The 25,373-nt window shown below is 42.9% G+C and overlaps 2 protein-coding genes across 2 annotated transcripts in view; one reads left to right on the top strand and one right to left on the bottom strand.

The window, feature by feature from the left end:
* SCFD2 (sec1 family domain containing 2) overlaps positions 1–19,430 on the top strand; it is a 185,977-nt gene extending 166,547 nt beyond the window's left edge. Inside the window, exons 6-9 of the mRNA XM_059471305.1 lie at positions 4,643–4,788; positions 8,264–8,398; positions 13,635–13,754; positions 17,765–19,430. Coding sequence (XP_059327288.1) covers positions 4,643–4,788; positions 8,264–8,398; positions 13,635–13,754; positions 17,765–17,857 — 494 coding nt within the window. The 3' untranslated portion in view covers positions 17,858–19,430. The remainder of the gene's footprint in view (positions 1–4,642; positions 4,789–8,263; positions 8,399–13,634; positions 13,755–17,764) is intronic.
* Positions 19,431–20,872: 1,442 nt separating this feature from the next.
* RASL11B (RAS like family 11 member B) lies at positions 20,873–24,780 on the bottom strand. The gene is made up of 4 exons (XM_059470968.1): positions 24,618–24,780; positions 24,477–24,533; positions 23,303–23,379; positions 20,873–22,465 (listed from the first exon to the last, which is right to left on the bottom strand). The coding sequence occupies exons 1-4, from the start codon at positions 24,739–24,741 to the stop codon at positions 21,998–22,000; spliced, it is 726 nt and encodes a 241-aa protein (XP_059326951.1). The 5' UTR covers positions 24,742–24,780; the 3' UTR covers positions 20,873–21,997.
* Between the last annotated feature and the right edge of the window lie 593 nt (positions 24,781–25,373).

The raw sequence follows: 25,373 nt of genomic DNA, 5'->3' as shown, positions 1-25,373 counted from the left end.
CCTTTCCAAGCACAGTGCTCTTCAGGGAGCTCCAGAGCTTGTAGGATGTGTCCCTATGTAATAAAGATCAGATAATGTGCTCAAGTGCCCTTGGAAACATACATGTGCAATCCCTGGATGCTCAGCACTGAGTGCTGTGTGGATGCATATTTAAAAGCTGAAGCAGAGATATAGGATTCTAAATTTAGTTTACTCTTAAAAAAAACTATCCTGGGCTTTTCTTTCAAATTGGAGATGTTTGTTGTGATGAGAATAAAACTACAAATTGCATCTTTGTTGGTCACAATGCTGCCCTCCAGGGTTTCCTTGGAAGTGGATCAGACTCACTCCCCTCCTGTCATAGACACCAGGTCCATACCATCACTTGCACTGCATGGTGCTGGTGACAGCCTCAAAACACATCATTGTTTTCACTCTCTGTGTGCCAATCAGATCATAAATTAAAATTATAGAAGCACAGAGCTTTGATTTTTGATATTGTGTGCATTCCCCCCCACCTTTTTCTAATGTTTTTCCCATATGCTGCTATTCTGTTCTTTCCTCCTGCTCCCTATCTTTTCTGCCTGCTGGCATTGGCAGTCCAAATTCTGGGCTGCATCAAGAGGGGCTGGCCAGCAGTTTGAAGGAGGTGATTCTCCCCTTCTGCTCTGCTCTTGTGGGACCCCTTCTGGAGTGCTGCATCCAGCTCTGGGATCCCAAACATAAGAAGGATATGGAACTGTTGTAACAATGCATAGGAGGGCCACAGAGTGTCCATCCATCACCACACATGCTCTGGCTGGGGATGCAGAGGACACAGTGAGCACAGAGCAGGAGCCTCTGCAGCCCTGGGGATGGATGTGCTGCAGGGAAGCTGTCACAGGCAACACTGTGTCTGCCCCTTCTGGACACTCTCTTCACTCAAGGGCTGTGGAACACTACTTTCTTCTGAATTCCCCCAAACTAGAAGGGAATCAATTACAATTTTTCACCTTCTGCTGGTGTAACTATAGGGAAATGGCAGATTTCTTGTGTTCTGGCCTGTCCTTCCTTGTCCCACAGTGTCACACTTACTTAGCAGCTTCACTTTTTAGATGCATCAGAGAGTATCAGACAATTCAGTACAAATCAGATGAAAGAATAAAGATTCAAATGTGTGGCAGAATCCATAGGGAAGAAAAGTGACAGAAGAATTATACAAATTACATCCTAGTTTTGGGTTTTACACTTTTTTTACCCTGCAAAAACCAGCAATGATCTGTGTCACTGTACACATTTGTAATTTATTTGGCATAAAAGATCTCTTGATGCACAAATATACCAAAACTATTGTAAAACATATGGCTCTGGATGTGCATATGTAGATCCTTAGATTTATCTACTAGAGAAAGAAGGGCCCACATTGCTATGCTATCACCTAAAGTATAAAAATAGAAGATTTAAATTTATTAAATATAATAGTGCTGTATTTTCCGTTCTAACCTTCAAGGAACCCTTTATCTCTTTTGTTCTTCTGTCTTTTGCTGACAAGCATATTCACTTTGCATATCTAGAAAATAATGAAATCCTGCATAATGAAATCCTGATGCTGGATTTTCTCTCCTTCAGAGTGCAAGTTTGCTGTTTTAGCCCATGATTCAATGTGTGCCTCTGAAATGGCTTGGTTATTCTGCTGGCTCTGTTCCAGGGTTTGCAGGGTTTACATTGCTTTATTTCTGTAAAAGGGTTATAGAGAGAGCCTAAGGTGGAGAGAGCAGATGTTAATACCAATACAACAGAGTGGAGTGGTAAACTTTCAGCTTTCCTAAACTTTCAACTTTGTAAGAATCATGGGCCTAATGATGTCTCTGAATTATCAAAGTCCTTCCGAAAATGTTGATAATTATCATACTGCTTTAGAGAAAGAGCAAGTTTGTTTATGTGTACCAAAAGAGATTAAGAACAGTGAAAGGTTTCCTCAAACTCAGGTCTGGAATTCTCATTTGTCACATTTTGGAGGTAGAGGGAGGATAATAGATCTCATGCTGCTCTTTAATTATGAATCTCTATTATGGGTTCACAGTGCCATGTCCTTTTCTTAAAGCATTTTCCTTCCAGTTTCAGAAATCAGTAGAAAAGCTGGTCCTGTTTGGTTCCTGGGTCACTCATTCAATATCCTTTTTTCAAACTTTGTGTGAAAATGGATTAATTGTGGGAATAGTGGTTATGCAGATGTGCTGCTTAAGAGGAGATGTACTTTGTCTCATGAAAAAGTCCATAAGTGTCATCCTGGTAGGCACTGAATGCAGTTCCCAACAGACTAATTTTCTCCACTGCAGAACTAGGCTATGTTCTTTAAAATCTTGAGTCCTCTGCAGGTTAGTGGTGATTTTCTTTTTCTCCCCAACTGGGTTTCTTCAAGTCCAATAGGAAATCCCAAAATTTTATTTAAACACCTTTTCCCATGTATAATAGAGCTTGGGATTCAAAAGAATCCATTCAGCATGCTCTCCAAATGGCATTTAACTTCCCAAGAAAAAACAGTAAGAGGAAGTTTTGTTTTAATTAGTACATGAGCTGTGCAGCAGCTAATGTATTCCACCTCTTCGCTGCTGTAAAAGGGGCAGATTTCTTGGGAGCTTGAAGCGAGCAGAGAAGAGGGACTGTGTTCTGCTCTCCATATGCTGCAGAGCCCCATTTGCAGGGAGGTGTGAATGGGAGGTGATTTGTAGTTGCCTGCCACTTGTAAAAACAAGCTTCTGTTTTTCTCCAGGCTGGAAAGAAACTTGGCTCCCCTCTATAACCCTAGAGCAACAGGTAGACAGCAGCCTTCAGAGATTTTGATTTCAACAGTAAGGAATTGTTAAGAAAACTTATTTTTACATTTACATTTGAAAAAGAGGTACCGGATGTCAGGCTGGAAATAGATATCCGTGATTCCTCAGACATTATATCTCTTGATGGAAAGTCCCAAGGAAGTCACATTTTAGAGAAATTTGAAAGTACACCTCTCTTTCCTCTGTCAGGCCAGCCATAAACAGCCAGACTGAATCTTCATCCTCCAGTGCCACCTTGGGATCCCAAACTGGGTCCAGCTCAGCACTCTGACCTGGACACTGGAAATGGACATTGGCCCCTCCATGCTCCAGTGCTCCAGGAAATACACTTCTGGTTTGCTGGAAGGCACAGCTGAGCACAGCCCAGTGCTCCAGGGCTCCCATACCTCTCCTCAACAAATGATATTCAGACAAATGATAGCTCAGTGTCTAATCACCATCATTTAGGAACAGTTTCAGAGCTCTACAAATGTATGTGTGTGTGTGTGTGTGTGTGTGTGTTTATATTGTGTATAGTTTTTACTGTGTAGAACACCAAGGTATGAAAGTAATTCAGATTCACTGTCAAATATTCCCTGTACATTTGGAACTTACCACCTATTTATTGATTTTTTTAAGTACGTAAGGATTTTGTCCTTTGTCAGTTGCAGAGAAAGTTTGTTCAGGGATCTTCTACCCCAAAATCCAGGTGCCTTCTTGACAGTCTGGATGCCTGTTTTCAGTGCCAGGCTCCAAGGGTGCAGCACAGTGCAAGCTGGACCTTGTCCTCTCAGCAGTATTCTGCATAGACATAGAAGTTTGCTGGTGCAGGATTGTTTTCTGAACTGGAGGATGGACTCAGAAGCCACTACAGCATCATGCCTGGAGAACAACAGCAATAAGCAGGAGGGAGTGTGTTAGTGTGAGCATGTGGCAAGAAGAATTATTTCATGATGGATTTTCTGCCATGAGGATGAAGAGTCAAGCAAGCAGAGAGGCAGGCAGAGATGTCAAGAGGAGTAGAACTGTCTTGACAAGGCAATAAAAATATCAGGTGACCCACTTACCTCTCACTTGGCTAATTCTCATCAGCAGTGGAGTTAAGAAAGCATTTATTTCAATGCTTATGTGCAATATAGGTCGTATGGTGAGGGGGATGGAGCCAAGACTAAGACATTCTTTTTTCCAAGACCCTGTCTGGCCACCCAGAGGGACATTTTAGGTGGTCCTGTAATTGGAATTTAGCCTTAGAGGAAGATAAGCATTATACCTTAGAAGAAGTGCATTGGAAAAATACTTTGGAGGTAATAACTCTGCCACTTTGAGGGATAGGAAATTTTTTGTGATAATGCAGCTCTTTCCAAAGTCTGTCTGACCTTTCTGCTGTATTTAGCACAGACTCTTCCATTTTTCTTGTCACAAAGGTAGGAAATGTATTTGGAGTGAGCAGGCTGCTGGCCAGGCAGGAGCAGTTCCCTTTTTCATGGCTGTTACCCAAGCAGACCAGCAAACAGCTGGCTCCTTCCCACATAACAGGGGGCTCTTCTTTGGGGTCTGCTAGCATGAAACCTTCTGTTGCCTGTGAATAGCAAAATATCCTCTGTGCTCATGAAAATGCTGTGTGATGGAGGTTACAAAGAGAGGCACTCTTCACTTTGCCTGCTGTCCAGAATTTTTGCCTTCTTACTTACCTGCAGAGACTTGTGCCATGCTGAGGACATGCTGCCTAAAAAGCCCCCGAGTTTCCAGAATATAATACAATGAAAATAATTTAAAATTTCCTCCCAGTTAACCTTTTCCTACTGTTTATTATCAAAACACATGAACATTTTTCACTCACTCAGCTGTGTGCTTCTTTATTTCTTTAGGCTGTGACTCGTCGCTGAACCTGACATCTCAGAAAGCCACAGATGCCATGGACGGTATCTTCCGGTCCCTCCAGGATATTGCCAGGGTCCGAGTGCCCATGAAACAATTCCATTCCATACATAATCCAGGCAGCAACACCCACCAGGCAAGTGTAGCTGTCTTTTTCCCTGTGTTTGTTATTTCTCTAGCCTGCTCTCAAAATTACAGCACTAATTTGTGGATGTGCTAATCCTATACACATTCTGCCCATGAAGAAGATACTTAAGCATAGATTTTATAATTGACCCAGCCGTCAAAAATTTCCTCAAGTCCTTTGTCCAGGCTCAGGCATATGCATATCAATGTCAGCTCTGAGAAAGAGATTTGGGCTTTGCTCTGCAGCACTGTGGAATGACATGAATGCCTGTGAAAGGCAGGGCTAGGTCAAGATGGCTTTCAACTTAGACTGCTCAAGGCGGAGTGAAGCAGGATGTCTGCACCCATACTGCAGCTATATTCTTGTTGTATTTCCTCTCCTGTCCCTGTAAGCATGAGGAACAAACCTGTTTGTAAATAGGTCACAAAAGCAGCTTCTGTTTCTGAAATAGGAACAGATGATCTACAATCCTGCTTTAGGTCATCAGGACTAATAGACAGTGGTTTTTCCTTCTCTCTGTCTCTCCTGAAGACCTTTCCCAGTTAAAAATAGAGTTCTACAGCAGAAACTAGTGATTTAGAGAGGGATCATAAAACATGATTCTAGCCTTGAGCCATAAAAAAATCCTTCCAAACTCCTAATGGTGCTGTAGACCAGCAAAGGAATGTAGTTCAAATTAAGCATTGCTTTGGAAGAACACGACTGTTGCAAAATGTCACTGGAAATTTCTAAGATGAAGAAAACCTGTTCCTGAAGTCTTCTAGTAGTTTGAACCAGTCTGGTGTCCAAAATGGGGAAAATTGTTAAACATTTAATACAGTTCAGTGCAGGGGCAGTGAGAAGATAAGGGAAGTTTCCTGGAAGTGTAATTAGCATCAGTATGTCCTTTGGATGTAATCCACTTTGCTTGCTTAGGGATAAGTGCTGGAACACAGCAAGGAATATGTTAACACCTTGCATCCCCTTAATCTAACCATGCAAGGGATCTAGTTGCTTGAGTAGGACAAACCTTCTCCTGAGGGAAGTCCAGGAGGTTTATAGAAGTAGAAATAAGCAGGCAGTATGTGACTGTCCATGATAGTTACAGGTCTCTGGAAATGGGCCGCTCTTTTGGCTGGCAGGGGTTGTGTGCAGTCAGTTCAGCTCCTCAGAAGAAGCAGTGCCTGTCCTGTGACCACACTCATTGCCAAACCTGCTTAGTGCTATGGGAGTGGGTTTAGCCTCTACATACTTTTTCACTTTGCTTGTTAAAAGCCGGGAAGCTTCCATTTCTTCTTAAGACTCAAAAAAAGGTTTCTATGGATAAGTAACTGGGAATTGGATAGCCTCTTAGAAGGACTTTTTGTAACATTGTAGTTTGTATGTCTTACATAAAATGATAAATGTTTTCATCAGGTTGTCAAATTAGTTCATGTAGTGACCATGCAAGAACAGAATTTTGCCTGTTATTGAAACTCCTTTCATCTTGATCTAGGTATATTTCTGCCTTCCTCCTTCCCATTCTCCATTCCTTCTTCCATGCCTCACTCTCCTTTCCTCATTCTCACTCTTTGTCTCTGTTTCTCTCTCTTCTCCCCTTTATAATCTCATATGATGTGTGTCCCATAGCTATTGAGATTTTTAACAGCTATTTTAAACAAATCTGTGCCTGCCAAAATTTAAAGTTGATCCAAGTTTCATTATATGAGAAAGAAACCAGTGCAGGTTTTGGGAGTTGTATGGGAAAAAAACCCCTACAAATATAGTAGATTAATTTCAAGTCATAAAAGATATTTTTTTAATATTTGAAACCATTATACTTAAAAAAGGTAGGGGATTGTACTATCTGTATTTTAGTATCTGTGTAGTCTGACTGGGTTGTTTTGAAGGGCACTGAGTTTTGGTTCTGAAAATTCAGACATGCAAAATCATAGCTAATTTTTGATGTCTTTTGAGTAGAGAGTTTTGTCTGAATGATATTTTTCATTTCAGTCAGATGATGTTTTTCCTTTAATTTTGTGGAGTAAGCCTCTCTGTTAAACTGTGATTTGATCTCTGCTCCAAAAATATTTAATTCCTAATGTTTTTCTGTTCCTCATCTATGAAGATATTAAACAGATTTTTATAAATAGGACTTCATGCCTACATGTGTATTTTCAAACAGTTGTTTATTGCGTGACTAGATTTGACAGAAATCTTGACATGTTCTAGAAGATCCCGCAGCTCGTGTCTGCTGTAATTTGCTTTGTTGGCTCAACTAAAAATTATGCACATGTTGTGAGAAGAACTAGATGAGTTGCATAAATCTTTGTTGACAGCATTGTATTAAAAAAACTGTAAGCTTTGTTTCTCATTCTAAAGTGTTGGATGAAAAACATTTCTTTAATGACTCCAGAAAATTTTAGTTTCAAGCCAAGTGGTTTGTGTTTTATTTTCCATCAATTTTTACTGTTTACTTGCAATATGTCTCTTGTAGATACCATCTTTGCAAAATTAATGATGTTGCACTTGATTTCCCTAAGTAATCTAAGGCATGATATATATCTGGGGTAGTCCCAAAACCAAATAAGTCTGCTAATTTTAAAGCTGCTCATTTTCTAAGATGGTTGCACTTTCTGAAATGATCATGGTTGTGTTGCAGTTTGGGCAAAGTTCAAAGCAGTAAAACAAAGCTCCATCTGTAAATCAAGCTTGAATTTTCATTAAACATCTTTCCATTGGTTCCTAAAAGTTTTATCTTAAATTTTTTTCCGCATGTCAGAGTGGTTTAAACCTTGGTATTGGAATGTGGAGATTATTGAGCTACTACTTCATTTTCAGAGAGGGTTTATGGATCCTGAAGAGGATACAAGGTTGATCCTTTTGCAGTAGACCTTCCAGCATGTTGATCATTTGTACCTTTACATTTTCCACTTCTCCTAGCCCCTAACTTCTCAGAAGCTCTGACATTCATGGTAGTGGTGAGGTTTTTTGGCCTGTTGTTCAGAAGTCTTCCACAGGTGGAAGTATTATGTGGAATGCCATGGCCATAGAAGCTAAAGGACTAACAGAGACTCCTTAGCTGTGCTCTCCCATGAGGGACAAACAGGCAGGTTGGTCTCTTCCCTTCCCTGCTGGTATCCAGACATCCGTGGGGACATGACACTTGGAATAAGGTAGGAGTGGTCAATTAAAAAAAAGTCCCTGTTTAGGTGTTTATAAAAGCACTAGAAAGGGAATGAGATCTGGGTGCACAATGGGCAACAGTGTCTCTGTGCACCATCTGTATGGTTATCCATTTCTGTATTACCTCCAAAAAGATTCTAGAGAAAGTAAAATCCCCCTTTTCTTCCTTTTCACTCTATGTGCTGGTGCACACCATCTGAAGTCAAGGTCACAACCTCTCTGAATGCTTTCATTTGTGGGATAATTATTTCTGTAACCTTTAACAGAAATAAAATATTTCGAATCATGGTTGCACTGAGTCTAAACAGGTTTGCTCACAATGCATTTTCTCTTTGTGCAGGCTTCTTACAAACCTCTGCTGAAACAGGTGGTGGAAGAGGTCTGCAATCCCGATCGGCCCGATCCTGTTGATATTGAGCACATTTCATCAGGCCTCACTGATCTCCTTAAAACTGGATTCAGCATGTTCATGAAGGTAAACCAGCCTTCCCAAGCTCATCTGTAAGATTTTCCTGAGGTCAGAGCATCATGCAGCAGTAGCTGACTTTATTACACTGCTCAGCAGAATTTAAGGGGATAAGGTAAGGGGAGTTAAATTCTTGAAGGGGAGCTGGGAATAGCTTAAGGCATCACATTTCAGGTACAGTGCAGACAGATAGCACCTGCTGAGCTAAACAAGAGGAATGGAGCAGACTGAACATCTAAATAAGGGTCATGGTGGACACCAAAATAAGTATGATATATCTAGGAAGAGACAATGTGGCTTTGCTAAAGGGAAGTCCTGACTCACATGGCTTTTAGAGCTCTTCAGAGACACCCAACAAACAAATTGATAAGTGAGTGTCAGTTCCTGTTACCTACCTGGCATTCCAAAAGGCATTCCACATGGCACCTCATCAAAGTACTTTAAGGACACTCAGCAGCTTTGAGATAGGAGAGAAGTAAGTATGAACAATCTGGTCTCACAGGGGATGAAGGAGGAGCTCCAAATTCAATACCTTGTCTATAATTTGGTATGGTGCAACTTGTACCATAGGGGAAGGAAGGAAGCCTGTAAGTTAGAAATTTCTTTGTGGATCCTCTTAGCATGTTTTAAGACAGTCATTCTACAAGAATTTACTCTGCCTTACAAATTAGCTCATGCTAAGTGTCTGCTAAATATTTACAGAGTTGAAGTGTGGAGTAGCCAGCATGTTGTATATTCAGCCTTGTTTTACTGCACATCGTGAATTCTCCATTGAAAACAACCCTGAATTCACACAAACCATATCAGTAGTATGGTTATGAGTAAAGTACATTTCAATATTGTGCCCAGTGTTTTTCCTTTAATTTTACCACCACCACCCCTCCACATAGAAGAGACATCAGCAAACTGTGTGAGGCAGTGGACACAGGTTGCAGCAAGGGAAATTCCAGTTGAATAAAGGAAAAAAATTCTAACAGGAAGAGTGATTAAATCCAGAGAATTCTCCCTCTCTGAGATATTCAAATGTTGGCCAAACAAAGCCCTGAGCAACTTGATATAATTTTGAAGTTGGCCATGCTTTGGGCAGGGAAGTGAACTAGATGAGATACAAGGCTCCTTCCAATTTGATTCTGTGATTCTATGGTAATAGAATTTTATTTTTTCCTTTGTGAAAATTCCTGCTAGACCTGCATTTAAAGTCAGGTGACAAAAGTAGTTTTGACTGTTGTGTTGGTGCTATTCTAGAACCCAGTATCAGAATAAACACGTTATTTTTCTGTTGTTTCAAATAAAGCTAGTATTGAGCACATAATCAAGTAAGCCTAAAATCCAGTGCTTGTTCTCAGGAATCTGTTTCCACAGTTGAAATAGATTTCCAAGATACATTCAGTTAGGTTCCTAAATTGAAATTCTCAGTTCTTCAAAGCTAATAATAAAGCCCTAAGACAACAGAAGATATATATAGAAAAAGTGACCCAATATATCTCCATTCTTATGTCAGAACTGAAAAATTTATGCCAACACTCCAATAATAATAGTTTAAAACACATTCCACTATCAAACAAAGTAACCAGGCTGTTACAACCAAGTAATTTTTTAATTATTGGTTTCATTTACCAGTAATTTTCACAATGCTATTGATTTAATTGTATTTATTGCAGAATTTTTAAGCACAAATATAGGTTATTCTTTAAATGGAAAAAATAAGAATATAAGGACTTCAGAAGGCCTAAATGGTTAGATGGAGACATTGACACCTTTAACTAGTTTGAGGACTAATCTGTCCTTTTAGAAGGGATGGGTGGATGGGTGTGTGTGTGAAAGAGAGAGAGACACAGGTAATTATGGCAATATGTACCTGTAAGTGCATCTTTCCTGGTAAGACAAATATCCTACTATAAGGAATATTTAAGAAATGAGCAAGTGAACTTTGTGTAGGGTAAACATTTCATAGGCATCATCATATACTTCACAAATATGTGTCCATGCTTGCTCCCTTAGTTTGTAGCCTGGCTTGCTGGCATGTGCTCAATTGTTGCATGAATGAGTGTCTGACCAGCCTGTATTTCTGACACAATCACACCATCAGCACAGTAATTATTCTGTGAGCTTCCTTATTTTTGTTTCTTTCTCAATGCCTGAATACAAATGCCAACTCACATAAAAACACTTTGGTGATTGCCTCAGGTGTGTTAGTTCAGGACAGACTTTTAAAGACATCTCTCATCCAGAAGTTGTTTGTCTGGCAGATATGTTTGTTTTGAAGCTAAGGGATGGGGAAGGGAAAAAAAACCTCCTTGCTTCAAGGACTCCTGTTTTGACTACTGCTCTAGATGACATGTTTTGTGATCATCTGAGCTTGCTATCATTGATACCCACTGCCCTACATAGCAGCCTAGTTTCTGCTGATTGACATGTTTTCCTTTTTCCAGTTATTGAGCTAAATTAATTGGTTTCTGGTTGGTCACAAATACCAGAATCATCAGTGCTGCTTTTTTTTGTTGGGTGAGTTACAGAACAATAACTGTTGTTTTTGCTGACTTTACTCAGAAAAAAAACTGTGTTTTGTGAGCTGCCATGAGCCATGAGAAAACACCTGTCCTCTAATGCCTTCCAGTTTCAGTTTTAAGGTTTTATTGACCCTGTTTCAGTTTTAGAGTTTTCCTGACCACTGCTACCCTGTTTTACCACCTCCTCCTCCTCTCTCTCTCCTCCACACAGACACATGCACCAGCAAAGAGCCCTCTGAGCACCAGCATCCTGAGCACACCCTGGATGGCGAGCTTAGAGCTGGGGAGAAGGCCCTGGTGTCCTACTGGGACACTCTGCTGGCTGGGGGCACCATCCCCCTTCCTTTGGACTCTTTCATGTCAACATAATGGTTTTGAGGGTTTTTTTAATTGTCTGAGACAGCTCTCTGATTTTTTTTTTTTTTTATGTATGGCATTTTGAATTGAAAGTGAATTTCTCTCAGGAATTTTGGCAAAATTCAAATTTCACAGTAAATTCAGAGGCAGTGGAAATGTCCCAAATCAACTGAACTATAGAAGGATCCCAGAAGATACACATTGCTTTTGTTGCAATCCATTTCAGCTCTTCTTCTCTATCATTGGAATGAATTGTGTTCAGCTACATGTAGCCAGTTCCTTCAAAAGAGAGAGTCTTGGGTGGTTGTATTATCAAACAAGAAAAAAAAATAAATTGGCAGAAACTTGCATTCTTAACACAGCCAAATATTTTGTACCCAAAGTACTGTCCTCCTTCAAAACACTTACACATAGCATAACAAAATTACAGATTCCAAGACCTTTTCATTTCTGTTTTAATTTAATTTAGAGTTTGCATGCCGAATAGCATTTTTAATACGCATTTCTGGAATTTGTGGTTTGAACTTTAGTCTTCTGAAAAATAGTAAGTTTTATATAGGCACCATGTGTTTGGATCTAGGTTTATTTTGACTGAAGGAAATGATTTGTCAAGACATTTTCTCTTTAGCATAACCCTGAAAGCTCATGATTTCCAATTCTTATACTGGGTGTCCTTTGTATGCCCAATGTTCTGCATGCATGTTTATTATGAGTTTGTTTTTGCTAGGAAAAATTTTAGGAATCATAGAATCCCAGAATCACAGAATATTTTGAGTTGGAAGGAACCCAGAAGGATGATGGAGTCCAGCTCCTGGCCCTGCACAACACCATTCCCAAGTATCACACCATGTGCCCAAGGGTATTATCCAGGCAGGTGAGGTGCTGGGACCACTCTCCTGTTCCGGACCTGGAATTGTGATATATATGCTATCAACAAAGTCAGAGAGCAAGAGAATAAACACCCAGAATGCAAATACTCAGCTCACTAATACATCTGTCTAAGGCAGTTGTACCAGTTTTAAAGGCTCAGGAATTCAAGAGCTCCTTGCCTGGGGAGCAGCATTGAATAGGGAACCAGTCCCATGTAATCAAAGCCAGCTAGCCTGGAGAGAGAGCATGTCCCTGTGCTGGCTTCAAAAGGAAGAGTCCTTGCTGAAGGTTACCAGGCATAAAGCCTGACAGACCTGCAGGATGAAAAAGTGCCGAAAGACTAAATATAGGAAAGCCACAATAAGGAAAAGAAGAGGAGCTGTACCCCCAGGATCTGGAGCCACAAGGATCAAAGCAAGCTGCTGTGGTGGGGAAAGCAAGGGAGCCCTGCTCTGCCCAAACATGGGCTGACACCAATTTCATTCTGTCAAGTGAATGCTGTTAAAAGCCTACGCTCACACAAGGAGAGGAGGCAGAGAGTCTAAAAAGGAATTAAACTATTTTGTCGCTTTTCTGAACCGAACATTTGGAGCGTTTCATGTTCCAGTATGATATGACGAGCAATTGCATGGGCTGTGTTGACATCCCTCCCAAAGCCTGGATCAAGGTGGTGTCAGGGGAGTGTGTTTTCTCAAGAAGGAAACAGTTTGCTAGGAAACAGCAAAGTTATCAAACTTCTAGAAGTGGCTAAGAGGAAACTGATGTAAAGCATCATCTTCACATTTAAAATTAAAATACATATTTAAAATTAATTAAAGCATCACCTTCACATTTAAAATTAATTATGAGGTCTTAACTGAAGTGGAATATTTGTGCCATTTTAAAGATAATTGACGAAAAATTAAACAAGTATTTTCTTGGAGCTAAAGGTAGTCATAGAAGCATTGAAAACTCTGAATTGAAACAAGCTGTAAACTGATTTTATACTTCAATGGACCTTATTTATTTTTATTGGATGAATTGTAAAAGATAATTCACTGCACTGGTGAAAACACATTGCATAAAATTCCTTTCCATGTTGACCTCAGGCAGGGATTCTAGCATGTTTGGGCTGGACTCCTTGCTTCTGCTGGGTAGTAATTTACCCCTCATTCCCTAAAGTCTCCTGTGTATGTGTATCCAAAGTAAACATCCACCCAAGTACTCTCCTCCCTCTCTGGGAAAGGGAGGAAAGTAATGAAGAAGGAATGGAGGGAGAAACCCTGAGACTTCAGGAGAAACTCCCATAGGTTTCAGGGGAGTCCATGGAGACATCATTTCCCTGGAAACAGCTAATTAGTTCTAACTGGGCATCCTCCCCATTGATTTCCCTCTCAGCTGCTACAGCATTCCATGAATATTTCTTTCTGAGCTTCCTCTTTGGTCTTCCTCTAGCCACTTAGGGAGCTGATCATCCTGGATGGACCTGGATGAAGTGAGTACAAATAATGCTTTTCTTCATTTTCCAGGTGAATCGCCCTCACCCTGGTGATCATCCTCTTCTGATCATCTTTATGGTTGGAGGAGTGTCAGTCTCCGAGGTCAAAATGGTGAAGGATTTGGTAGCAACACGCAAACCTGGTACCCAGGTACAAACAGCTCCAAACATATAGTTCCTGTCCAAACAAAAACTAAGAAAATTCATCAAATAGTGTTCCCTATAGCACTGGTACCAAACCTACAGAAAGCCACAGCCATATCGGCAGGAATGATGCTGGGATTTTGCTGTGAAACATCTGTAGGCAACAAGTATTCAGGCACCAAGTGTTTGTTTTTTCACATTATAGTCAGCAACAAAAGTTCAAACTCGGGTTGGAGAGTTCAGAACAGACTAGCATTAATTTGAAGTAGCTTCCATCGTGTCTCAAGAGATTAGTTTCTTTGTATTCTTTATAAACAGAAACATTTGCTGTCCAAAAAGCTACAGGGTCCCTGGGCTTCCATCTACGGGACATAGTGCAGGGATATTCAGGAGCCTGGGTACCACCTAGTGACTTACCAGTGGTAATCCTGCAAGCATGCCAATTAGCAGTGGTGAGGAGCAAAATAAATTAACCTGGATACAGCTGTACTCTTCATGTGTCTGGCCAGCTGTCTCTGATAGCAGACCACTAGACCTTAAGTAGCCTGAAGCAGGTTATGTGGAGAAAGCCCCAAGTCTCTGCACCCCAGTTGGACTCCTGGAAGGGATGGTTCCCACAGTGAGCCTTCAGTAATGTCCATGTGGCTGATCTTTGCCTCATCCGCTCTCTGGCAGCAGAACTTGACTACAGTAACTGTCATTGGAATGGAGGAGGGAGAGGAGGAGGATGGGTGAGCTCTGGTGGCACCTGAGGTGTTAAAAATCATCATTAATTGTGGAGGACCAAGCAGGTGTCTGTTGAGTACTGCAGATACACAGGGCAATACAAAGACTCCAAAGTGCTGTGTAACCAGCTGCATCATAAACATAACTCTGGTTTCCAGGGTGGCTGGCAAACATCTTGTTTTCAAGTCCTGTGGAAGGGAATTTTGATTATTGAGAAATCATTAGCAAAATGGAGCCAACCACAGGCAAAGCAGCCCCTCAGTCTGACATGTGCTTCCATGTTTCAGTTGTCTTTGCAAGGCGGTCTCAAGCAGTATTTTGTAAGATGGAGTACCATTTTAGCAAGTTTCTTAGAATCTGATAACACATTTCTTCCCCATTAGTCTGCTGCTAATCTCCTCTAAATAGCAAATTATATTTTCCTTCTTGGAGGGAATTGAGTTGTGACACACTGATGGACAAGTTAATCCACACACAAAATGTATTAAGACACCCTGAAAGATAAACAGAGGGTTAACATCTGAGTTGGTTGAGAACTATGCAGGGAGATTTTCAACTAGCTTTCTAGAGGGACTTAAGGCTTGACAGTGGTGACATGGGATCTGGTGTTGCTTTGCTTTGGCTTAACCCTGGCAGCAGGTCACCCTCTGAGGCAGATTCCTAAAGCATTTTAAGCTTTTGCTGCATCTTGCCCTTTATCCAACTGTGCTGTGTTAGAGGTGAAAGAACTTTTGGGGAGAGGAGGGAGGAGGAAGAGAAAGAAGAAACTAAGCAGTTGTGCAAATCTCTCACAAAAAAAAAGTTTGTAAGTTTGTTGGCTTTACCTGGATTTCTGCACTATAGTTGTGAATATACACCACCTGTTTAGGATTACTTTCTTTTCAAAAAGCCAGGCATTTATCTAGCTCAAGCCAGGATTTAACAGAGCCTTTTTGTGCTGTTCAGGCAGTCAGGTTCAGGCTTCAGGGAAACACTGGCCTTCCAAGTCCATTCCAGTCAAACAAAGCGCTAACATTTATACTAATTACTGGCTCTTGGAAAACTGGAGAAATGTGTAAGTACAAAAATTGAGTAAAGGAATTGAAGAAAAACTGACAGGATGCACTGATTACTTCAGCAACTGTTTGGAGTTGAAGCAAATGACATTTAAATGTGGAATAAGAGACACATGTTTTCATCCACAGAACTGTTCTGCATCTGAATCTGAATGACAATTTTATTTCTCATGAAGAAGCACAAAGAAATACAGTGTTTCCTATGCACCATTTGGTTTTGGATGGTGGTAAATAGCTCCCTATAACTAGTGAGAAGTATCCTATTTTTTAAGGAAGAAATTACTTCTCTTTTTCTGCTTATCAGGAGAGTAATAAAGGGGAAAGAGCATGAGAGAATGTGTCTCCCTCCCTTCTCCCAACATACAACCAACATGTTTCTCCCTCCCTTCTCCCAACATTACAATGTGGTTGTGGCTGAGGCCAGCAGACTGATAAGCTTTCAGATGCCCCTTTAGATGCTAGCTCCATCCTTCCCTACCTTCAGGTGTGCTAGGGGGAAACTTCCCATTGGAGTTCAGTGGGTCAGGATGGGGGCTCCTGGCTCTTCCACCTTGGCTGCCACTAGGAGGGGAGAGCCCTTCAGGTGAAGGGTGAAAAGCAGGCACGGGGTATGGAACAAGGAGAAAGGCTGCAAAGGACTGTCCTGAAGAGAGCTGCCTGCAGAAGAGATGGACATTACTTATCTGGGCAATTCTCTTCTGTAAAAATGAAAGAACAAACATTCACATTTATCCCCCTCAACAAGCCCTTGGAAACACTGGAGGGAAAGAAGTCCTGCTGTATTCAAGCATCTTTTCTGAGACATTAAAGTTGGAGATCTCATTTTTCACTCTGGGCTTACTATTTGTTGCACAAATCTCCTGAGGATTCAGTAGTAGGACTCCAGGAAGAAATTGCTTTTATCTGTCAGTGGCTATTGTTGATGTTTGGCTTGTACACTAGAAAAACTTTAGTAACATGTCCCTTCATGTTTTTCAGAGTTAAAGCTGCATGATAACAAGATGAGCACATACTGTACTATAGTCTGATTCTCATGTAACATAAGTAAGACAGTGTCAGCCTTTGGCATCTGCAAGTTACAGAGACTTTTTCAGGCTTATGAAGGAAGAGATAATCAGTGTCAGTTTGCTGCAGATTGTGTGGGAGGACAAGGGAAGAGAAGTGAGGGGGAGGCTATCACCAATACAGAAGGGATCTTTTCAGTATCTGAAGTGAAAAGATGAAAGAAAGAGCAACAAAAAAATGAAATGCAGCATTACCACATACTTAAGCTACATGATGGACAGCACAAGGCATTTGATAGCTGCTGCAGTAGATGGACACACATACTCTGTTGTTGATGTTTGTGCAGTAGATGGACACACATACTCTGTTGTTTCCTCTCCTTGGTTTTGCGCTGAAGAAGCAAATTCATTTTCAAGTGAGCTAGAATGATTAAATCTGCCCGCAGATCCCAGCCTGCAATCCTGACCCTATGGACACTGCTAAACTAGGGGCTCAGTAAGAGTAGTGTCCTATGATTTCAACCCCGGCTTAGCTCCTCCAAGCAAGAGTGTACACACTCACTCCTGGATGATAGCTTTGCTCTGCAGAGAAGCCTTCACACCACATAATTACATACTGGTTTTCACTCAGGGAAAACAGATACCTGCACCTGGCAGCATGTCTGTCATGGTTATAGTGAGCAATGTTTTCATTCATCAGACCCATCTGGGATTAAAAACTGGAAGAAACCAAAGTGATAACATCTGACAGTGCTCAAGGTTGAGCCTGATGCGCAGAACAGCCTGGTCTGAAAAAATGGTTTGGAACCGAGTCTGGCTTCCTGCAGCAGGCACTTCTGTGCTGCTCACCTTACCTTCAACTGAGAGGAAACAGGCATCACTCAGATCTGTGCTGTAGCAGAGGAAACTGCAGCTTCATCAGCTGGTGCCTCACAATAAATGCACTGGCAGTCACAATAAATCACCAGGTAAAATGTGGGTAGAAATGTGTCAAAGCACACATTCATTAAGCATACAATGCTAGCAGTCATTATGCTCCTTAAAGAGATTTAACTGCAGTTATTAGCCAGCAGACAGTTTTGCTGGACAAGGTACATTGCTCTATCAGTAAACACCAGAGGCAGACAGCCTGCCTAGAGCTGGGTAAAGCAAACAGTTACTGTCTATGGCTCATTAGTACTGTCTCAATCCCTTTCAGCTTGACTTGTTGCTTCTTGTTCCCCTTCTTCCAGGTAATTGTGCTCTCCCCTGTGCTCCTGACACCACACAGTGCTGTGGAGCTGTTGTTTGCCTCAGACCGTCTCCAGCCTGATGCTCGCATCTGACGGGGGAGGCTGTGGAGAAGATGAGTGCCTTGCCTGGAAATATCAAATCCCTGCTCTGTCACTCTTCTCAAGAGCCCTCCAAAAACTGATGTGTCAACTGCTGCAATTACAGCTGCAGGTAAAACAGCAGGGTATCTGGCTGCAAGGGAACACCTGCAGCTCATGGGCAGCTCTTCAGAATGGTCCATTTGTCCGACAACCAACCTCCCCTCCCTGACGATAGCACTGCGCAGTGCTGAATCACTCCCAGCCTCGCTCAGCATGGTGAGGGTGATTGTTTGTAATCATTCCCGAGCAAAGGAGCAGCTGAGAACCAGGTGATGCACCATTTGCACTCCCCACCAGTACCGTTTTTCCTGATGGTTTTGCTGGACTTGCTGGTGGGAAATGCTGCTGAGGGAGTGAGAGGTTAGCAAAATCCACCCTCTGTCATGCTACCTTGCAAGATGTGTGCCTTATACAATGTTAACAGCATCTACTCGCACTTTGTTCCTCGCTCCAGAGAGATCATGGAACAGAGCCCTGATCTGGCTGGCACACAGCTCCCAGCCTGGCCATGCTCTCTCAGCAGGACTGTTGGAAGCAGGGAAGCAGAGCCAGACTCAAGGGCTGGGTTACATGGCTGCTTCTCTCTCAGCCTTCAGTTTCCTGCTCTAGTTTCTCCACCCACAGTCCCAGAAGAAAAGACAGTTTCTGATGGCACACATCTCTGTAGATTTATGCAGGAGGCCATATGGGCTGTGATGGTTTGATGATAACCCCAAAAGAATCCTCCCCTCACATGCATTTAAAAAAGAAGGAACAAAAAAAATTTAAAAAGGGCATGATCCCATTTTCAAGAGGCCACAGCACAGATTCTTTCTTGAGCTAGATTTCTGAACAGCTTGATTAGAAAACAGCTTTTATTTTTAATTTATGATCATGAAATAGCTGCAATCAAATTCAGTTATGTAACTTTTCTTTATAAAATTTTGCTACAATCTGTGATGAAAGAGCAGCAGCCAATAGAGAATTGCATATAGCACCGAGATTTCTGAATTGCAACATAAAATGGTGGAGCTCTAAAGCTGCATCCTCTTACTTCATCCAAGTTATGCTACAACGACAGCTTACACTGAGATGAGAATGTGAAATTAAGTGACATTCACTCTATCACAGCATTCTTTATTATGCCAGAGTAGAATAAATGGGAAGTAGTTCTTTAAATTTTGTTCACTAGCTAGCATTAGTTCTCCTAAATGTTTATGGTCTTCAGAAAAGGGTGCATTTTGGTTTAAATTAAATTTTGAGTGGCTGGAAGTAAACAATGGACTGATTATAAAGCACAGACAATGTCTCCTCTATGGAAGAGAAATTTATAAGAATGACTATAGAATGGAACTTTGTGCTAGAAAAAATGAGAAATGCTATGATTGCAATATTAAAAGCTCAAGGAATAGTTTGAATAGAGCAACTGGCAAGCAAGTAGTTGGTCTCTTGGTTTTTCTGTCATTCTGTACTGTTCAATCTTTCTTAGAATATGGTTGTTTCATAAATTCTGTAATCAATAAAGCAATGCTCTCACAATGCCAAACCTAATCTGCCTTCTCCTTTTCTCCTAGTATGCAGAGCTACACATGCCAGAAGTGCATATTCCTGCAATCCCTTTTACTTTTGCATTATTTGATTGCCCCTAGGAATCTAGACTGTCTATCTTGGTCCTAGAACATTTCCTAAACTCAGCTCATAGCAGAAAGGCTTGCCTGTGTTCCGTGCCATTGCTGAGCTCAGGTACTCCCACCTCTGAGATGCTGCTGCTTTCCTGAGCTGCTGGAGGCTGCTGGTTGTGGTCTTCACCCCCTCACCTCTCTTTCATCAAATGCCCTCAGGTCTCTGACTTGGCCATCTACTGTATGGAGGAGGCAGGGGCTGAGTCTGAGCAGACAGCAGTGATCTTGCACTTCCTCTGAGTCAAGTAGAGACACACACTAGCTTCCCAGGCCCACACACACTTTGGAGGTATCTTCTCAGCCAGTGAGGCCACAGCTGTGGTAATTGATGCTGCTTATGGACCAAAAGTACAGTGGAGACTTTCCAGTGGCCCTAGTGCAATAGTAAGCTTATTTATTTGTAGGAAATAGCTGTAGCAGCTACAGGGACCCTGTGCTGGGGGAAAAGGTGGAGGGACGAGGGATCTCCTGCCAGTCCCACATGAGTAGAAACAGTACAGAAGAAAGTTGAATGGGCAGGTGCAAGACCATAGCAAAGAGTGTCCGAGTCCTCTGCCTGCAACACCAAGCAATACTCAGAAGGCAAAAAGAGGAGAAAACATAAAGCTACTTCTTGGAAATTGATTTACTTCTCTATTAATAAGCTAAGCACTGTTTGGTATAAGCTCAGTTTTGTTTGCAACTCCAACCCTAAATCCCTTGGCTAGTAACTCATGGTCCAAAAGATTATCATCAGGGGCCCTGTCAGAGTTTCCCTGAATCACTTACGGCAGCTGTGTGCTAACAAGGTGAGCCTGTATGGCCATCAGCCTACTACCAGCACAAACATCCCCCTCAGGCAGGCTTTTAGTAAAGCTACTTTAAACATGAAAAAGATAGTTGAAAACTTGCAATTTGATTAAGGTCTTCACAGTGATATAGCTCAAAACATAAATTTTTATAAAGAAAGTGGCAGTCACATAGAGTTAATGTTCTTCCAGGTTTTGACCTACCTCACACTATTCCCTTCTCACTAAAGACCAAAGTATTTTTGACAAGTGGAAATGAAGAATCCCATTTTAATTTGAAAGGTCTCTGCCTTATTCAGTTCCTCTCCTACAGGAATTTCTTAAAAGGAAGTTGTAAAGCACTTGTGAGAGCAAAACCCCTGTGGTTTATGCTAATAAAGCAACAGCATAGGCAGGAAAGGACACCTTGCTGTTTCTGCAGGGTATGTTAACTACCTTAAGAAAGCTATTACTTTGTCTCAACATTTCACTGGTTGTTACACCTTGTTTCTCACCCCCAAAGAACACACGAGGAAACATGCAATTCAAAAATTTAATGTTGTACCAGGCAGTAAGAATGAAAAGTCCACTCCCTAGGAGGAGTAACTGTACACAAAATAAATAAGTTACAGTTTAAACAAAAGCACGACTGGCTTTTTAAAGTGCATGTGTATAAGGCCCTTAGGCTCTGAACACCATTGGTTCAATAGTTCAATATTAAAAAGAATTAAGTATTTATATAAAATCTGCCATATGTTTAAGAAGGAAGAGGGTCTGGCTCAGCTCAGAACAAGCCATCACCTTCATTGCCTGGAGCCAGCCATGCTTCACACCTTTTGTTCTTTTTGCACCTACTGCACACAGGAGAGAGAGAGAGAAAAAAGGATGTCTTAGAATGGCATCTGTATTAGACTATCACTCCACACACATTCCTCAGAAGCTCCATGTTGGATCATTTAGTCTGGAAAGTACTTTTTTAAGACAGTAAAAGTTGTTTGCAATTAGATATGTTTACACCCTGTGGACAATAGCTTTGCATACAAAGAGTAAGGTCAAGTTGTCAGCAATAACATGGCTAGTAAAAAATAAAGACCATTGTTTACAGTCTTGATGTTCAGTCCTGTCCACTTATTTTACACTTATTTTTACAGAACCATTTCATGTTTGCTTATTTGTTTTGAAATACACAGAACAAAACCAGTTCTACTGTGCAATAAAATTAAACAGTTGCATCATGCTGTCCTTCATCCATGTGAGAACAAAACTCAAGCGGTTACTTCTGAACAGGGACCTGCAGTTCAGGGCATTTCCCTGCTCAAGTTGAGTTACAGCAAAAAAGTTGTTTCTGCACAAATGAAAGCCAAATCTGTCCAACTGGGGAAAAGGCAAATGGTTTCATTTACTGAAAAGGTCCCTTTCCAAATGAAAATATCTGTTCAGCAAGTTGCAAAGTACAACTTTTTCAGGTGGTTTTATGGTCTTTTTCTTCCCCTTTTCTAATCTGATACTGTTCTTTTTTAAGCAGCTGCTTAAAGACTTCTACCATGTAAAAGGCTACTCAAACAATCCTCCTTTCACAATATCTTGGATTCTACATGTGCCAATGTTAAACACCCCAGGTTTCAATCTCAAGCTAAACATTGGGTAGACCAAGAGCTGTGCTGTCAAACAGAAGTGACAGTCCTCACTTTGGCAGACAAAGCTTGCTTAAACCTTCTCTTCAGATCCTGCATGTTGGGTGATTTTGGCCGTGGAATAAGAGAGGTTCTCCTCCTCTCAGGGGTGCTGGTTATTTGCTGTTTATTGACTTCTTTACAGAGGAGATGGAAGGCATTGAAGACGTTATTATAGTTTTCACTGACCGATACTTCATAGAAAGTACAGCCCAGCATATTGGCCAGCTGAAGTCCCTGCTGAGGCTCCACCTCTTTGATATGCAAGAGATCAGCTTTGTTTGCCACAATGACAACAGGGAGCAGGTTCCCTGGGTGCAGCTGTCGAACATGATGGTAAAGGTGACTGAGTAGTTCAAAGCTCTTATAGTCAGTGATGGAGAAGACAATCACCAGGGCATCTGCCCAGCGAATGCATCTGTTCAGCTGCTCATTACAATCCAGACTGTGTTCATGGATCTGAAAAATGAATAGTCTCAAATTAGATAGCTGAAGTCACAAAAGATTAAAGGAACCTGTCTTCAGGACTCTGTAAAGCCAAATAGCATTTTACAGCTTCAGACATATATTTGGATTTCACATGGCAAGTATGAACTTAATCTGAGCATAGCGAGTAAATGCAGATGTTGATTCAGCTGCAAAAAGCTGGAATTTAACACTGGAGTTTGCTATACTCAAATGGAAAATGGACCTGAGTAGTTCTGCATGCAGAGAAAGACTTTGTAGTTCCACAGAATGGGAAATTAACTGGCTAGACAGTAAGTCTGGGGAAGCAAAGATATGAGCTGGAAGCATTTAGACCTGGAGTGTTGCCCAGTTCAAAAAGGCAACAGTCCAGCATTACTCAGGTCTTTACATTTAAAACTTCAGCCTGTGACACACTAATGAGCACAGCCACAATGTAGCAGACTTCACTCTGCCATACACATTTATGAAGCTTTTTGGGCAGTGGTCATGACATTTATTTTCTCATATACCATATTTCACATATACCACTTTGAATTGTTTCTGGATTTGTGCCTAATGTTCCCAATATACAGGAACAAGGCACTTCAGTAATTCAGCCACTCAGAAGTAACAGGCCTCCAATGCACAAATGATTCATTGAAACAGTCTCTCAACACAGATGGCTTGACTGGTTCAAACACAAGTTACCACCTCTACCACAAAGAACACCAAACTCTGAAACACGCAGCAAAACGTTTTACAGAAAGACCACAACAAGATGCTGCGCAGAGGGATGCAAGCACACAAACATTTAGAGCTACTCTGGTAGCATGGTTGCATCTAGCTCACCTGAACTCCTGGAGTATCTTGCACTTGGATGGCCAACATCTCTCCATCTACCTGGATGTGCCTGCTGTAGAGATTACCTGACAAGAACACCAACAGGTTCACAGGTACAGTCACCACTCTACAGACAAATGTTACTTCTGCTGCCCATTGGTTGTGTAGGGAAAGTCATATCACCCCTCATGGGGCAAGAAACTAGTGCTATAAGCTCTTTGGGTGTTAACAATATTTATGATATTGCTAGAAACCTGGGATTTAATGATGAATTTACTTGTTTTGAAGCTGGGCATTAAATGGTAGGCAACCTGGAACTTTTAACACTTAAGGACTGTCTGATCTTGAATGATAAAGGTAAGAGTGCAAAACAACCAGTTTTCATTACATAGAAAAGCAGTTTTCTTGTCATTTAGTATTTCCATCATTTAGTGAAGCTCCACTTTTAAAGTTTTCCTCCAAATTTGTCCTAAACCAAGACAAATACATTTTTTGGCTCCCTGTTAGCTGGCCTGTAAGATTTTCTGGGTTCGTTATTGTTTGGCTTTTTCCAAGTAATTTCCTCAACAGAAAGCTGTCTATTTTACACAGGCATTAGTTCAGACTCTGCACTGTACTCACTGGATGAGGTATGCAACATCACCTCTCCATTTTCCCCTTTATGACTGGCTCTGCCTAGCCCATGCAGCTGCTGGCACTCAGTTTGCAGAGAACAATACAGTAGTAGGTTTACAGAATGTTTGCTTCTTTTAGCTAAAAGACTCTTTCAAAAAAGGGGTACTTCCACCACATAAAGCAAATTCTGCCCGAGACCTGCAGTGCAACCCATCCCTAGATCTGCTGCCACCACAACCGCATGTGGCTGTGCCTGGCGTGCCCCTTTCCGAGGGCTGCGAGCAGAGCGGGCAGGGAAGGGGCTCTCAGGGCTCCAGCAGCCGCGGAACCCCGGGGATCCGGGTCGCTGCCAGCCCCGGGGGAGGGAGCGAGCTCTGCCCGCCCCACCTGTGCCCAGCTCAGCGCTGGGGCTCCGCTCTCCCTCAGGGCTCGCACCCCCAGCCCAGGCAGCCTCAGGGGAGGCCCCCACCGGCAGCACAGCGGCCGGGACCGCGCTCCGCCGCCCCGCGGTGCCCCCGCCCGACCCCGTCCCGGCGGGAAGGACAAAGCCCCGCCGCCGCCCGCCTACCTGCGTTCCGCTCGTAGTCGCCGATGAACCGCCGGGTGAGGAACCGCACCACGAGCGCTGCGGGCAGGCACAGACAGGCACCATTAGCCGCGCTCCGCCGCCGCCAGCCCCCCGCCCGCCCGGCCCGGCGCTGCCCCTCACCTGTCTTGCCCACGCCGCTGCCCCCCACCACCGCGATCTTGACGAGGCGGGGCCGGGCGGTGGCGGGGCCGTCGCCGCCGGGCGCGCACTCAGCGATGGTGCACATGCTCTGCGTCAGGCGCATCCCGGCCACCACCCGCGCCCGAGCTGCCGCCGCCGAGACCCCGGCCCTTTTCTCGCCCCCGCGTCCCGCCCCGGGCCCTGGCGGCCACTCAGAGCGCCCGGGCACCGCCCCGCCGCGCCCCGAAACCCGCCCCGAAACACGCCCGAAACACGCCCGAAACACGCCCCGAAACACGCCCCGAATCACGCCCGAAACACCCCCGAAACACCCCCGAAACACCCCCGAAACACGCCCCGACCGCGCTCCGCCCGTGCCGGGCAGCGTGAGCGGCTGCGGGGGGCGCGGCGGACCCCGCGCCTCGGGTGGGGAAGGATGTGGGAAGTGGGGAGGTTGTGTCTGTGCGTGACCTCCCGCTCTTCGGGAGTCAAAGCCCGCAGCACCCTGACGGCGACGGATCGAGCGTTTCCGAAGATCTCAGCTCCCAAAATCCCGCCAGGCTGAGCGAAACGCGCACGGCGTCCATAAAGTCTCAGCCGCCCGGCTCGTGCCCAGGCTGGCGGCTGCATCGGCCCTGCGGGTGTCAGTATGGGTCACACACCGAACCCTGCCGCCCCACACTTCCCGATGCCTTGCCCTGCCCTGCCCTGCCCTGCCTTGCCTTGCCCTGAGAGGTGCGAGCAGACTGTGAACCA

This window comes from Ammospiza nelsoni, chromosome 4 (assembly GCF_027579445.1).
Source record: "Ammospiza nelsoni isolate bAmmNel1 chromosome 4, bAmmNel1.pri, whole genome shotgun sequence".
In the NCBI taxonomy this organism is placed as follows: Eukaryota; Metazoa; Chordata; class Aves; order Passeriformes; family Passerellidae; genus Ammospiza; species Ammospiza nelsoni.
Note: the sequence above shows the minus strand (reverse complement) of the source record. Positions and strands in the feature narration are given on the sequence as shown.

Coding starts and splice junctions, on each gene's coding strand:
- RASL11B (XM_059470968.1), bottom strand. CDS start 24,741: ATGCGCCTGACGCAGAGCATGTGCACCATCGCTGAGTGCGCGCCCGGC. Junction 24,534..24,617: donor CAGCGGCGTGGGCAAGACAG/GTGAGGGGCAGC, acceptor GCCTGCCCGCAG/CGCTCGTGGTGCGGTTCCTC. Junction 22,466..23,302: donor AAGATACTCCAGGAGTTCAG/GTGAGCTAGATG, acceptor TTCATTTTTCAG/ATCCATGAACACAGTCTGGA.